General features: G+C 35.8%; 1 protein-coding gene across 1 annotated transcript in view; it reads left to right on the top strand.

Annotated features, from left to right (window-relative positions):
• LOC114645938 (metallophosphoesterase MPPED2) overlaps window positions 1–16,885 on the top strand; it is a 294,515-nt gene that overhangs the window by 264,166 nt on the left and 13,464 nt on the right. Inside the window, exon 5 of the mRNA XM_028793865.2 lies at window positions 16,368–16,483. Within this exon, the coding sequence (XP_028649698.1) occupies window positions 16,368–16,483 (116 nt within the window). The remainder of the gene's footprint in view (window positions 1–16,367; window positions 16,484–16,885) is intronic.

Genomic DNA, 16,885 nt, shown 5'->3' with positions numbered 1-16,885 from the left:
TTTAGTGAGTTACCCGTGAAGGTGTGGGTCGGCTGCAGACTCCCTGTTGCACTTGGGAGCCTCTTGAACCCGACACCGTCAGCACCGTAACTGAGATGAACCGGTCCAGTGAGGAATAAACACGCCAAAGCAAGAGGTAGTTGCATCAATGCAAAAGTGCTTTTATTAAATATAACCAAAAACAAAAGAGTCCAGCAGTACAGTGTTAAAAAATCCTAATAAATAAATGATGCATTAAAAATCAAGGTTCAAGAGGAGGTTAAAATCGCAATAAATAAATCCATTAAAATGAGGGTAAAAACACAGCAGGAAACTACTTTTAAAAACATTATCCTTGGTGCCCCCCTTAAATCACCTTCTTCTTGTCTTATCCCTTCCCAGACCTTGCAAACCTAAGAGGAGTCTACCAGCAGATGCTGACAACTTTTAGTTGACTCAAAAATGCTGAGCTGCAATAGCACTGTGCCTTACAGTGTATTTATAATTTAGGACTTTGTGAAGTGGGGTCCAGCCTCATGTGGGGAGGCAAAATGGGGGGGTGGGGGGAGAAAGAAAGCAAGCTATATCTAATCTATCCTTTTAATCCTTATAATTATAATTACCAACGTAACAATAGGCTGCATGACTACAAAATGACATCAAAAATTCAGAATCAATGTCTCCATGATGGGACAGTTAACTTTGTGAGCTGGAATGTTAAAGGCCTGAATCACGAATTAAAGAGAAAGAAAGTATTCTCTCACCTAACAGGTCTAAACACTAAAATAGTATTTTTACAGGAGACCCACTTACTAAGCAAGGATCAGTTCCGGCTGCAAAAAGACTGGACTGGCCAAATGTTCCATTCCAGCTTTACAAAGAAAACTAGAGGTGTGGGAATTCTCATACATAGAACAGTCTCATTTGTAGCATCAGATATAGTATCTGATCCTGAAGGGAGATATATGATTGTCATGGGCAATTTATTTAACTGTAAAGTGATTTTGATAAATGTTTATGCACCCAATGTCGATGATAGGGAATTCATGCAAAATGTATTTGCATCCATTCCCAATGTGAACACTCATAAAATTATAATGGCTGGGGACTGTAATTGTGTTTTAAATCTACTCTTAGATAGGTCTCCTGTCACAGGGATGATGACATCTAACACTGCAAAGACAATTACAGTTTTTAACTGACCACAACTTATCAGACCCCTGGAGGTTTCTAAACCCAAACTCAAGAACATATTCCTTCTACTCACAAGTGCATCATTGCTACTCAAGAATTGATTATTTCTTTATAGATAATAATTTCTTGCCTACGATTTAAATCTTGCAAGTACGACACTATTGTTATTTCCGACCATGCCCCTCTGATCTTGGAGCTAAAATCATTATGCCCCACATACTCGTCTCATAGATGGCGTCTTAACCCACTTCTGTTAGCAGACGAGAACTGTACAGAATTTATATCAAAACAAATCAGTTTCTTTCTAGAGACAAATACATCCTCAGAGGTCTCTGCAGGAGTACTCTGGGAAACTCTAAAGGCCTTCTTAAGAAGACAGATTAGTTCATATCTTTCCCACAGAAATAAATTAGAAACCAAGAAGGTATCAGAGCTAACCAGTGAAATTACTAGAATAGATCAAGAACATGCCATGTGTCCAAGTGAGGCTCTTCATAGGAAAAGGCAGGCTCTGCATTCAGAGCTCAACCTCTTAACAACCGAATAGATCAAGAACATGCCATGTGTCCAAGTGAGGCTCTTCATAGGAAAAGGCAGGCTCTGCATTCAGAGCTCAACCTCTTAACAACCAAAGAAACTGAACAACTCATTTTTAAATCAAGACATCATTACTATGAACACGGAGAGAAAGCTAATAAGCACTTAGCTCAACATATCCACAAGCAAGAAGTTCGCAGTGCAATCCCAGCAATCACCAACATGAACGGAGATAAAATCATTGGCCATAAAAATATAATGCACACATTTAGAGACTATAAATCCTTATATTCTACTGAGTTTAAAGAAGACAACACACAATCTAGTGCATTACAGATACCACAAATAGATACTCTTAGTGCAGAGGAATTGGATAAACCTCTGGCACTATCAGAATTACTAGATGCTATAAAGTCACTTCAGACCAATTTCACTTCTGAATAATGATGTTAAAATACTCTCAAGTCCTAGCTAGAAGGATGGAGAAAGTGCTGCCTTCAGTAATATCACAAGATCAAACTGGATTTATTAAAGGCTGACACTTCCAATCTTTGACACCTGTTTAATGTAATATTTTCACCTGCAAAGTCAAACACCCCAGAGATGATATTATTGTTGGATGCAGAAAAAGCATTTGATATGATTGAATGGAACTACCTTTTCACTACATTAGAAAAATTTGGATTTGGCCCGAACATTTGTGCATGGATCAAACTACTGTGTACCAATCTAGAAGCTTCAGTTTGTATTAGCAGCATTTGTTCAGACTACTTTAAACTAGAACGTGCTATCAGACAAGGATGCCCCTTGTCACCCCTGCTATTTTCAATCGCCATTGAACCATGGGCAGTTCACTGTCAAAATGCTTATCAGATAAAGGGGATTATCAGAGAAGGACTTGAACAGAAAATTTCTCTGTATGCAGATGATATGGTACTGTATATATCAGACCCACAAAATACTTTGCCTGCAGTCTTGACAACACTTACAGAATTTCAAAAGATCTCTGGTCTCAGAATTAATTTGAATAAAAGTGTGCTCTTTCCAGTGAATTCTCAAGCATACAATATTAGATTGGACACCTTCCCTTTCATCATTGCAGATCAGTTTAAATACCTAGGGGTAAATATCACAAGTAAACATAAAGCTCTTTATCAACAAAATTTCACCGTCTGTATGAAAAAAATTAAGCAAGACTTGCATAGATGGTCAACCCTTCATCTCACTCTAGCTGGAAGAATTAACGTTGTTAAGGTGAATATCCTTCCTAAGCTTCTCTTTTTATTTCAAAACATTCCAATATACATCAAGAAATCATTTTTTAAGCAATTAGATTCAACCATAACCTCATTTATTTAGAACTTAAAACACCACGTATCCCAAGAGTGACCCTACAAAGACCTAAGGCAGAAGGTGGCATGGCTCTACCTAACTTTCAGTTTTATTACTGGGCAGCAAACATACAAGCTGTAAAAACCTGGACACAAACAGATGAACAAACACATGCTTGGTGCGCAATAGAAATGAAATCCTGCAGTACTTCTTTATATTCCCTGCTTTGTGCCCCTATAACTGCAAGTTATCGCCAATATACTAATAATCCAATTGTGCTTCACTCACTCAGAATATGGAACGAATGTATGAAGCATTTTAAGATGGAGAATCTTTTTTTTGTGTCACCTCTGCATGAGAACCACCTTTTTCAACCCACACAAACATATGCAGTTTTTAATATCTGGAAAACATTTGGGATTAAATTACTTAGAGATCTTTATTTAGACAACATCGTTGCATCCTATGAACACTTACATTCCAAATTTTAACTTTCCAGCAACACATTTCTTTCACTATCTTCAAATTAGAAAGTTTGTTAAACAGAACCTGCCAGATTTTCCTCATCTCCCACCTTCCTCTATGGTAGAAAAAATCTTGCTCAGTTTCGAGGACTCAGATAGCATTTCTGCAATATATAAAAATATTTTACAGTCCCTCCCTTTCAAAGATGCAAGAGGACAATGAAAAAGGATCTCTCACTCAACATATCAGAAAAGGAGTGGAAGGTACCAATGCAGAGAATTCACTCGAGCTCCATATTCACAAAGCATACAATTATTCAACTCAAAATTATATACTGAGCACATCTGTCTCGCTTAAAACTGTCCAAAATGTTTCCAGGGCAAGATCCAACCAGCGAACGCTGCAATCAAGTTCCAGCCTCACTGGGTCACATGTTTTGGGCCTACACCAAATTAACATCATTCAGTAATTATACATCCTTTTCCCTTCTCGGTCACTTATCTGTTTTTATTTCAATTACAATTATACACATTTATGTAAATATGTGTGGAAGAAATTAAATTAGTAACCCTTTTCTTCTTCCTCTTTTTTTTTTTTTTACTATTCTAAAGGAGACTGTTTAACACCATTCACTGTGTTTACTATCGTAACATTTCAAGAATATTGAAGATTTTCTATTTTTTTTTTTTTTTTTTTGTTATGCTTATAGTATTTAGACTGCATTGGCAATAGATATCTCTATTTTAATTCACATACACCACTGCTGGGGGCTTTTTTTGTTTTGGATGTGCTCTGTCTCTAGTTATGTCAGAGGACTGGGACTTTGTGAAGTGGAGTTCAGCCTCACGAGGCAAAATTGGAGGAGAAAGACAAATTAACATCATTCTGGACAAAAATTTTTAACTGCCTTTCAGACAGCCTTGGTGTCACAATCCCTCCTAACCCATTAACAGCTGTGTTTGATGTTCTTCCAGATGTGCTTAAAGTGGAAAAGGACAAACAAACTGTGATTGCCTTCACTACACTATTGGCATGCAGACTTATTTTCTAAACTGGAAGAATCCTAACTCTTCTCTTTTAAGTCAGTGGGTAACTGATGTTTTGTATTATTTGAAATTGGAAAAAATCAAATTCTCACTTAGAGAATCTGTGCAGAACTTTTTCAAAACCTGGCAGGATCTAATCAATAATATTTTAGAACTAGTCATTTAGCCCGTTACAATAACGGGCGCTAGAACAGTAGTGCATAAACATTAGTAGGAACAGTCTATATTAAATGGCAAGGGACTTTGACCTCATTCTTTTTGTTGGTCGTATTTTTTTCTTTCTTTCAGCCTTTCTTTTGTTGATGTTTACTTGCTGAGCTGACCGTTCTTCGTGGGCTGCCGCCGTGTATTGTGTGTCTTTAATTTTCTGTGACAGTAATACTGTCTTGTACGTTCACTGGCTTGTACATCCGTAATATACCTTTAATTTTGTCTGGCGGTAATACAGGCGTGCGTGTTGGTAATATCCCTTTAATCTCCTCAGACAGTAATACTGGCTTGTATGTGGCTGTAATATGCGTCACTGTATTGTGTGCCTTTAATTTCCTCTCGCAGTAATACTGGTTTGTATTTCCGTAAAACGCCTCTAACTTTCTCTGACAGTAATATCGCGCATCGCACCGTGCCCCGCGCATGCGCACTTCACAAGAAGACACCTGGACGCACAAAGGGATTTTATTAAACAGGATAAGCTCTTAAAGCACTGAGGAAGTAGACTCTCTTCCCATTTCTTTTTCTTCTCCATTTATCTTTATTCACCTATTAAACTCATCAATTTATTTATTTTTACTAGCTTTAAGTTTTACTCCGTTAGTCATGCTCTCTTTCTCAGGGGTGGGGGTTGATTTGTTTTCAATCCTATTTTCTATTTCTATTCTAATCTATTTGTATGGAATGATTACAATAAAAATTTTTAAAAAAATGTATGCTCACTTTAGTGTTGTCTGATTAAACTTTCCTTTTTGTTCATTCTTCCACTGTGCCCTCTGTTTACATTTTTTCCTGACCTGTGCAAATTTACCTAACACATTTTAAGATCATTGTGCCCATTGCTGATGTTTCCAAATGAAGTGTTTTACCTCATAGATCAGTGCTGGAGTCGCTTTTCTTTACATTTTATAAATGATCCTGATAGAAATTAACAAAACACTTGGTGGAACAGCAGATACCCTGAAGTCAACAAATTTACAGATGGAACTTGATAGAATTTAGAATTTGTACATATGTGGAATATAGTAAAATTATAGAAGTAAAATAAATAAACCATAAGGAAATCTTAAACATGGAAGTGTACCTTTAAAAAATATCTCAGGAGTCATAATAGACTTTCCTCTGTTAACATCCAGAATGTTACAGAAGCAATTAAGAATCCTAGCAAATATTAGATTTCTTTCACGATATATAAGGTATATATTAGGTAAAATCAAAAGTGGTTATTCATAGGCTATACAATTAACAAGTTACTCTGTGATATCAGTATCAGAAAGTGACCAAACATAACCAGAGAAAATCAAGGGCAGTAAGACTGAATTAACAACTGTGAAATATAAGCTATAAGAAAAGATTGAAAGAGTTGAATCAGAAAATAGAAGTTAAGAGCACATATCAAATGAAGTGTTGAAAATTATGAAGGAAATTGGTACTGTGGATTCCAGTTGTTACTTTAAAATGAATTCTTCATCAAGAATATGGGACACAGATGGAAGCCTCTTAAAAGTAAATGTCATAGTAATGTCACAAAGGCTTCCTTCACTCAGTGAACCTGGCTTGGGAAAATAAATTATGAAGTAGACTAGTGAATCATTTTTTGGTGGACCTTCAAAACTCAACTCAGTTGCAGAAATTAGATGTATAGGGATTGACAAGCTTTGTTGGACTAAATGGGACCGTTCTTATCAAAATTGAACTAACATTCTTAACACTGACAAACCTTCACCTCTTCAACAAACAGATAATGAGTTCTTGACAAAGAAATAATATTTTGTTTTGTTATTGTTCATTTAATAAGTAATTTGAATTGATGTACAGCTTAAGCGTATTGTCAACAAAAAAGAATTTCTACTGATGCATGGAATGAATTTCCCATATACTGTATCATGTTGCTTCTTGTAACATCTCATCCAAGCACATCATATTTTTTGTATGATTCTTGCTGATTTTAGATGTAACACTTAGTTTTGTTTAATCATCAATGCGAGTCAGACAAGACTCATGGAAGAATAATTCAAGAAAGAAAATAACAGTCTTTTACATGTATGTTTTTACAAAAGCTTTTATATTTCTAAAAAAAAGTAGTACTAGTTTTCCACATAAATGACTGAACCAGTTTAGAGATTATTCCACTGTGACACTAAGGCATTCAACTCTGCTCAGAACTAATTGGTTTCAAGGTGCTCCCTCCAGAATGTAAAGGTGCTTGATATATGACCATTACCACTTAACTCTGGTGCGTTTTTTTCAAAAAACCAAACAGGTGGCTGCCACTTGTTGTTAGTTGGATAATCTAGCACCTTCATCTCAATACATCAAACTCACACCTTTTTGCAGAACGACTGCTGAACAGTACACCTCTACCGCTTGGCAACAAATTTCAGCTAGAGTTCTCTCCTTAGCACATGGAAATTGGGTCACACTACACACCACTTTGTTTAGCAATGTTTAGTGTTATATGCTGTGCTTGTTCATTCTAGTCCCACAGATTTTGTGTTTAAATTAAGCGGACATGTTACCATACTTTTTCTTATACTGTACCTGAAATGTTGGCTCTGGTTTCCAATATTTATATTGTTTTTTAAAGTTCTATAAACTGAATATAGTGAATGTACTTCAACCAAAAAACTACTGAAATATCTGAGGTTGCCAACACACGTGTAAACATATGGATTACAGCAGAAAAAACTCATGCTTTTGACTTGTGCTTGAAAGCTTTTTCTTCTTGATCTAAATAGACACTAGTAAATAAAGGCTGATAAGATTATAAATTTCACTGTTCAAAGAAATGGAACTCATGAGTAAAGAATTGTGCAAGATTATAAATTTCACTGTTCAAAGAAAGGGAACTCATGAGTAAATAATAGTGCACAAATTTACTGTGATGATTTCACAATACTAGTGAAATTGATTGGTTTGAACGTCATCCTTGTATGCTTAGTAATGTAACTACCTTACAAAGGTTTCAAACATTCTCTTCTTCTGGTAATCATTAGGAATTGTTCTTAATTATGCTGCTAATTTAAATATGGAAATGACATAAAATATGACTCTAAATGCATCTTACTATTTTTAATTATTTGGAGAAACTGTTTAGAGGTAGTTCTAACTATTATTTAGATACAGTATATTCAAATTGTAACATTTCTACTTCTGATGTGTAATTTCTTACATTTACTTACAGTTGTTTTCTTGGCTTTACCAATACAGTACTGACAACCTAACATGAATGTTGTAAAGTAGGCTCACCATTACATTGATTTTCTTATAGTTTCAGGATACTGTTGTAGAAAATACTTCATAAATAAAAGCAACAACAGCATTTTATCTTTAGCACATTTTCATACAAATAGTACTACTCAAAGTACACCTTCTCCCTAATCCTCCCACCTCCAAAACTGTTTTCCAATCTGAACCCAGGAAAACATGTTATGGTTACTTGCTCTACTCTATGTTACCATTGATGGCATTGATAAAGCATTTAACCATTAAGCAAAGTAAGCACATGCTTAGCTCAGCAAGGCAAATGGAACAGCAGAAACTTTTTTTTTTTTTTTTTTTTTAAGCCTGAATTCCAACAAAAAAAAAAAAAAAAACAAAGCTAACCTTTACAAGTATACATTTACACCGCCTGTTACAGACTGAAATCAAATGTATGTTTTTATTCTAAAATAGTAAGAATAAGAGCAGCTTACTTCTCAAAACGGACTCATCCGGGGTCGAACCTGTGAAGTTTTGATTATCAGTCAACAGCTGATACCGTTGCACCACCGAAGCGGTCATAGCAAATGCGTGTCAATATCGCACCCTAACGTGGGTTCTTTTTCTGCAGTTATATTCTTGAATAGAAGCTCACTTGTTCTGTTATATTTGTACCATTTATGAAAGTGTTTTTTTGATATTTGGAATTCAGGCTTAACACATTATACACTTCATGTCTACATTTTGTCAATTATTACTAAAACATGAAAAACGTTTCTGTTTTAACGATGTGTTTACTGTACATAGATTGTTGTAGACATGGAACACACATGAAATGCATGTGTTCCAAATAACGATATAGTATTTATAAAAGGTGTCATTTTGCTTAACTTCTCACTCTATACAACTGCAAGCAACTGACATGCAGGTAAACAGACTTGAGCTGAGAAAACTGTGCGGCGGTGGGGGATGTGATAGCAGGCTGCTTGCTGCTTATCGACACATTTACAGGACAAAAGACGCTGATGGAGAGGTGCGAAGCGATTTAAGGTGGGACGTGTCTACGAGTTTTTTCCATAGACTGGTAATTCTAGTGTTAAATCATTTTTATAAAAAAAAAAAAAAACTTTTTTTCTGGAAGATATTTTGTTTACCCTGACAAACAGACCCTTCTTTCAGTTTAGGATGATATACTTTTGTACCACAAATTACGATTTCTAGGGTTTTCTTGTATTTTGTGTATTTTATGTTTATATTGTTATTTGTTTTCTATATGAATTCAAACTTTTGTGTTTCCTATATTTTCCTTTACAGTATATAGAACCTTCTAAACTAGATTCATGTTATTATTAGTATAACATGGAAAAAGTTTCTGCTTTAGGTATGTTTTCAGCATTTCTTGTTTCACATTTCCTTTCATCCTACATTTACCCAGATCATTGTAGACATGGAACGCACATGAAATACATGTGTTCCAAATAGCGATATACTGTATTATTTACCCTATACAAATCCAGGAACCTCACACGTAGCTAAGGAGCCTTGAGCTGGGAGAACTTTTTTCCCAAGTTGAGCTCCATCGAGAGGGGGGTGTGGGGGGTGGGATAGCAGGCTATTTGCTGTAGAGGTGCGAAGGAATTTAAGGTGAGCCGAGATTACAAGTTTTTCGTAGGCTTCAGGGATTCTAGTGTTAACCATGACACTGTGATAAGTTGCTGCTTTGTACTGTTACTAGCTTTCTTCATTTAAATGAAATCCTTCTACCCCACCTTGACTCATCTGAAACCCCATTCTTTCAACACATATTGTGTAGTCCTTAATTGCTGTTAGTAATCAGCAGAGTGAAAGATGGTTACAGTTTATTGTATGAGCAAGTTTATGTCATGCTTTTTCTAGATTTTCATCTTTACATCCCATTTAAAATAAATCACAAACAACCCAGTTCATTATTTGTTTTATCTTCTAACAGTGTATGAATTAACAAAAGAACAAACATGGTATTGCATATATTCTCTCTCTCTCTCTCTCTCTCAGTAAAGCATTTAAAATCTCACTGAACATTTAATTAATTAATTTTTAAAGAACAAAAACCCCAATAGAATTTCTTTTATTTGTGGGAAATTTGACGAAAATCAGTTGAGTCATGGTGCTTAGCAAGTTCCCTTACTCATGTCAAGTCTCCCATTCCCTAGTTGCATACATGCTTGTTGAACCTGTTGAGTTTCCTCAATCAAAGAGGCCTCATATGAACAAAGACCGTGATACCTAATCCTTATTAGTCCTTTCTTATTGGTTATGAAGTCCATTGTTACCCAAACAGAGGCTCCTTTGTTTGAGAAAATACTGATTACAAAATTTGCCTTCTTTGTTCATAATATTAATTTTACATCAAGAGGAAATGCTTTCTTCCAGAAACAAGAGTTATTTCAAACAGATTTGTGCAGGTAATTTTTTTACTTTTTGTTTTACTTTTGGAACCACCATGTCCACACCTGATGAGGGCTATACACTTAAAATGTTGCATGTGCAAAAATATCTTTACTTTTATTTTCTCTTTTACATCTATGCTATACAAAACATAAATCTCACTGCCTCTTTGGTGCCATAGAAGTGAAAATTGTTGTTGAATGTAATGGTGCAAGTTTAGGGTATATGTTGATATAAACTATAGAACAACTTAGTTACAGTATGTTCCCTATGTATGTATCACAGTAAGTCGAGTGATCATCCATAGTAATGACCTCTCTGTTTCTGACACAGCATGCTGTCAATGAGCTAAGATAGTGTTTCTTGCTTTGCTTCCCCTCTCAGACAGATTACATTGCGACACAACGGGCATGGAGACTAAATGATTCAAATAGCTTACTTCTGTAGATACACATCCTGTTTTGTGCTGCAGTGAAATATAGTGGGCTCCTTATCCCGTACTTTTTCCAGGAAAAAAAAAAAAAAACTTTTGCAGCACTTTAAATCTGTCTGTGCAGCCAGATGTCAGCGACCAAAATATAAAACAAAGATGTTTGTTGCAAAATGAACAGTAATGCTTGTTGGAGTTCATGCTGCTTTGTGTATTTAATTTTGTTTTTTCTGCAGATGGCTTGGTTCTCAGCCACCAGATGGACATAGTATTTTCAACAGATCTCATTGGTGTCATACTTTCACTAACAGTATTGTAGTTATGTATTTTAGCAGTAGTGATAAGGATGGATATAAATTAGCAAGACAATGGTGTAAAAATGTATTAATATATCTGTAAGTATTTCTTTGTTTATGTTGTTCTTTAAAAAAGACATTTTTGGATTTTGACACTACAGCAAAAAAACAATAGCTAGCAGTGATTTTCTTATACTGTAGGGCTCCTACACACTCTGTAACCCCAATACGTTTCTCCAGAGGCTTGTGTGAACACAAATCAGTAGATAAATGTTCATCTATAATTTTCTCCAATGCTGCATCACAGAGCATACGTAACTAATCCCTAGTGTGTTCTAAGAAAAAAATCAACATTTGACGGTGCCTTTGCACACTTAGGTTAACTGGCATATCTTTGGGACATGGAGGAAAAATAGGCAAAATGCATCCAGCCATGGAGAGAATATGCAAACTCCATATGGTGATCAAAGAAGGTACTGAACCAAGGTTTCTGTGCAACCATGCCACCCCAAAGATAAATAAAACATTTTGTTTTTTTCGTGATTTTATCAGTTTTTTTTTTAATTCCTTACATCTTCATACAATTTGTCTTCGACTTATTATTGTTTTTTTTTGTTTGTTTGTTTGTTTTGTTTTCAGACTGGCATGATTTTGCAGGCATGCATGCAGGTAATCCAGAGCCATTTCAAGGAAATGTTGAAATGAAAATATTAAAATGCTGTTTATATGCTCTGTTCTTGAGTAAATAATGTTGTTTGTATTACACACAATAGACCAGTCCTATTCTGAGTTCTAACCTGTGACCTTATACTTATTATTTGTTGTGAAGAAAAGGAAGGGTGAAGGAATTTGCCTTTAGCCCAGGAAGCTACTATTACCCTTCTTTAGTGTGGATTGGTAAGGTTTTATCAAATACAATAAAAGTTGAAACATCCTACTGTTAATAAATTGGCTTGCTCATTTAACAGGCATTTTATGAAACTGGAACCTAACTTAATGATATAGCATGGCAATATTTTAACTTTCTATCTAGGCTCTTTATCTTGCTTTTGGTTTCTCTGGTCTTATTCCACTAACAGGAGTTGCACTCTCATTACAGTGAGGTTCTCACAAACTGCATCCTAGTGTGTAAATAAGCATTTAATTTTCCTCTGTGCTTGATGCAAAAGTTGTTTTCAAGTGGTTTTACCTTTCTGTGCATCCAATGCTTTTTTATCTCCGAAGTGTTTTGCTCAATACTTTTTTTCTTCCACTTTGTTGTGCATATACAGTATTATGTATTTCTCCAAGGCATAAACATTGCCACAAATATGTTCCAGCAGATTTCAGGAGCTCAATCTAAAAGTAAAAGGCTTTAGTTGGTTAACCTCTTCTGGTTTCTCTAGTATTATAAATGTCAGTGCTCATTATAATGTTTATACTAATCTTATTAGGAGTTACCCAACCTGAATATTATCAAAGATAGATGTAACATTTTCGTGTGTGCCAGAATTTAATATCTAGCAACTGCCTGACATTAAAGGTGGCAGATATCACAGCTTTTATGATGTAAATTTATGGAGGTGGATATTCCCATCATTGTAAATAGTGGTAGCTAATGGCCAGGGAACTTGATTCTAAGCCAGTTGGTCTCTGTTTCAGCTAGTGTTTCCATCCACTTGTGTGACTCTCAGCAAGTTGCTCAGCTAGAAAATGTGTATGTGGGATTTGTTGCCATTGTTTGCACAAACAGAATGACCCCTCTCTGACCAGCTTACTAATTCATCAGTATGCAAATAGAAAAAGCACTTTTGAGTACTGTAATAGTTTTTCCATTGGTATTATTGAATGATAAATACCAGCTGTTAATTAATGGGCTAATGTGTTGTGTTGGTTAATTGTTTTAAGGAATACTCATATGTGTGTGTGTATATATAATATATATAAAAACGTACCCCATGTACTTTGTATGTGGTGGCCAAGAAAAAAAATTTATCTCCGCTTTACATACAGAATGGAGAGAACAAAGTTTATCACATAACAGAATTCAACAGTCACTAGCTCTGCACAACAACAATGTGAAAAAGTCCATGATGAAAGAGCAAAACGTCTCAGCTGCATAATCCACATGTCTTTTATCCAGCTGCTAGCTCAAAACGTGCAAAACAAATACTTTTTATTGCTAAAATATTTTTAAATAGTTCCCAAATTATCAGCATATAAATAATCATATCAAATAATAAATCAGCATGTAATAACCTGAAGAGTCAGGAGAGAATCTTTTGGAGGTGAAAATAAGACTTCTGACATTGAATGATGTACACACTGATAATTTGGGAAGTATCTACTTAATATTTTAGCAAAACAAAATGCACAGGGTCACACTTTTGTATTGAAGACAGCACTCTTAACCAATGAATAAGGGGGAGAGGCAGATCTTTAATTCAAAAACACAATCCCATGTGAAGGGTCTCTCTTTTTGTGGACCACTTTCATTTCCCAGAATTAATTATTTAACTATATTTTAACAAAAAACACATGCATTTTACACATTATGCCCATGAAACTGGGACACATATCATGTTGATTATGCACCATCAGTAGCTAAGTTTCCATCCAGTTTTTTGCGACGTTTTGTTATCGACAAACAGAATATACGTAAAAAAAATGTGCGAAATTTGCTGTCTCCAGCCTGTTTCCATTAAACTGGCTTTTTATCGATAAAATGGTGTGCGTGATGACGTCATCCCCCCCCCCAAAACGAACTGTCGCATAACTTTTGTTGTATCGCGAAAAAAATCTGCCTTTGAGCCGTTTCCATACATAATTTTGTGTATGTCGCAAATTATCTACCTTTTGTTTTCCACGTTACACCCCCTCCACTAAACAAAGAAACAAAGAAATGGAGAGATTATTCAGACAGTTTTTTGAAATTTGCCAGCTTACTGTTATTTCAGTTTCACAAATAATTGGAATTGTACATAATATCCGAAGACGACAGCAGAATGAAGCAGTTGCTTGTCTGATAGCCCTAGAGCTCGAAGAAAGTACCCCAGTGCGACGAAACCCACGGGTATGGGAGAGACGACGGAATAAGACCTTCTGGGAGGAGGTGGTGGAGAGACACTTCACAGAAAATCTCTGGCTGCAACATTTTATAATGACACGGCCGACGTTTGAGATGTTGTGTGGATTCATCAGTCCTGATGTTGCGCCCATCACAGGTTGCCACCGACCACCGGTTCCAACCCAAAAGCGGATTGCCATCGCCCTTTACAAGTTGGCAACCTGCGCCGAGTATAGAGTAGTTGGAGAAACTTTCGGGGTTAGTAAAACTACCGTCCATCGATGTGTATATGCTGTGTGCACCGCTATTAAAGAAAAATTAATGCGGCGTTATATCAGACTTCCGACTGTAGCGGAGGCCAATGAAATTGCATACCGCAATTCCTTGGTGCATCTTGTGCCACAGATTTACGGTGCGCTGGATGGCACGCATGTGCCTATTCTTCCCCCGACGGAAGGCTGCCGCGATTACATTAATCGCGAAGGGTGGCCATCTATTGTTCTCCAGGCCCTTGTTGATGACAGGTGCATGATACGAGACATTTGCGTTGGCACTCCTGGAAGTGCCCATGATGCTGCTGTGTTTGCAGCATCGGATCTGTACAGGTGAGCCTACCTTTCAACGTCTCTTCTCAGTGCGATAACAACTGAATTAGTACTGTAACCTGCTTCCCTTAAGGTTTTTAATTAAAACTGAAATTTAAATTAATACAAAATAACGACGTTTAATCAAAAAAAAACTCTCTTCATCAGACCATGAGAACCGCTCCGCCATTCTCGTTTTGATTGCACGTGATGAAAATGTGACACATTTATTTGCGCTAAAGCCCTTTTTTCCGACAAAAAGTGTTTCCAATGTAGTTTTTGCGACATCTGAAGTATCGATATGGAATTTAAGCGCTAAAGTTAAACGGAAAAATATTATGTCGACATGTACAACATTTTATCTATAACTAGCATTTCCATCAGCTATATCGGTAAAAAAATTTGAAGCGCTAAATATTTTTTCGCAAAAACTCCTTGGATGGAAACCTGGCTAGTGGCATGAAATTGTGTCATGGACTTTTTAATTATGCTGTTATCAAGGATTGGTCACTATTGGGTCCTGTTCTATCAGAAACTTTGTCTGTTCTCCACGAAAACATGAGATTATTTTTTTTTCTCAGCTATCACTACAAACTAGAGGAGATGTGTAACATATTAAAAGAATACTTCACACAAAAATTATTTTTTTAATAATCGTATGTAATTATTATAAATACAAAGAGAGTTCCAAAATGCCATTCGCTTTAATAGAAATAAAAGAGATAATCCCTATTTTTTGTTTTTTTTATTCTCATAAACCTTATTCATTCTCAGCTTCCCCAAATAATCACCAGCAACCTCAATGCACTTTTGCAATTTGTGGATCCATTTTTCAAAACATTCCCAAAAGTTATCTTTTTCCACCTTTTCCAGCTCTTCATTCACTACCTTGATCACATCTTCTCGATTCTCGTAACATTTTCCATGAACACTGTACTTGATTTTGGGGAAGAGCCAGAAATCACAAATGGCCAGGTCAGGCCAGTAGAGTGGGGTATCAGAAAGGTTATTCCCAGAGCCACCAATGAAGAGGATGGTCTTGGTGGCTTGATGTGAAGGAGCCAGTCGCTCAACTTGCACTTGACATAACTTCAGTTGAGATTATTCAAAAACTTCAGGCAAGCATTTCTTTGTGTCAAAGTCTGAATCTGGATAAACTACTTCTGAACAGTTCTCTGATTCTATGCGTTTTCGCCAACATGAGCCTCTAGCTTCTCGAAGCCTTGTGACACTGATAAACCACAATTAAAATGTGGTAAAGCATGCACACTTGTTTGTTCTCATCTGAGAAATTCACTTGTTGGCATGCATCACATTTACTTATATTACCTTCATTTCTTGTCTCCATGATGTCCTACCAACTTGAAAATTTTAGGACATTTTTGTGAATAGTTGAATAAGATTCCATGAAAAATTCAGCCATAGGGAACAACATTAAAAATGCATGTGAATGGTCTTTTGGAACTCCTTGCATTTGCCATCTTAAGTTAATTCCATTTTCCTTTCTTGACTTAAACAAAAAGTATGCCTTTTTTCTTTGAAGTAAAAAAAACTTTGAAGAGTTTTATTACCCAAAACACTAATGCCATGATAACTTTTTTTCCTTTGTTCCTCTGCTAGGACACCCTGGTTCAATGGGTGGGGCTTTAACTTGCCTAGAGGTCAGTCACTCTTGGATAAATGGAATCTAATCCCTGAGGGCATTGACATCCTAATGACACATGGACCTCCACTTGGTAGGTTTTCATAATTTCCAGATCAGCTTTAAAAATCTTTTAATTGTATTTTTGCAATAAATCTACTTAATCTTTGAAATTATTTTATAGCAGCTTCTACCAGCTGTATACACTTGATGTTCAGACTCTAATTATATATAGTATATTATGTGTATAAGGGATATTTTCTGTCTGTTACTGTGTCATTTATGTGAAAGCTACAGTTCTATAATATCTATGAGCATACTTTAGGTTCATTTTAAATCACATTTACTGTGGCAGTGCTATCAATTTGAAAAATTATGATCTCATTTTAGGCATATCAGATAAAGTTTAATTCAGTTTCTCAGATAAGTTTTATCAAATAAAAAACTAGAAGAAAATGTCACTGCCATAGCTTAAAAATGTAAAGTAACTTTGAAA

Source organism: Erpetoichthys calabaricus, chromosome 2, assembly GCF_900747795.2.
Source record: "Erpetoichthys calabaricus chromosome 2, fErpCal1.3, whole genome shotgun sequence".
NCBI lineage: Eukaryota > Metazoa > Chordata > Cladistia > Polypteriformes > Polypteridae > Erpetoichthys > Erpetoichthys calabaricus.
This window is presented reverse-complemented; position numbering and strand designations above follow the sequence as displayed.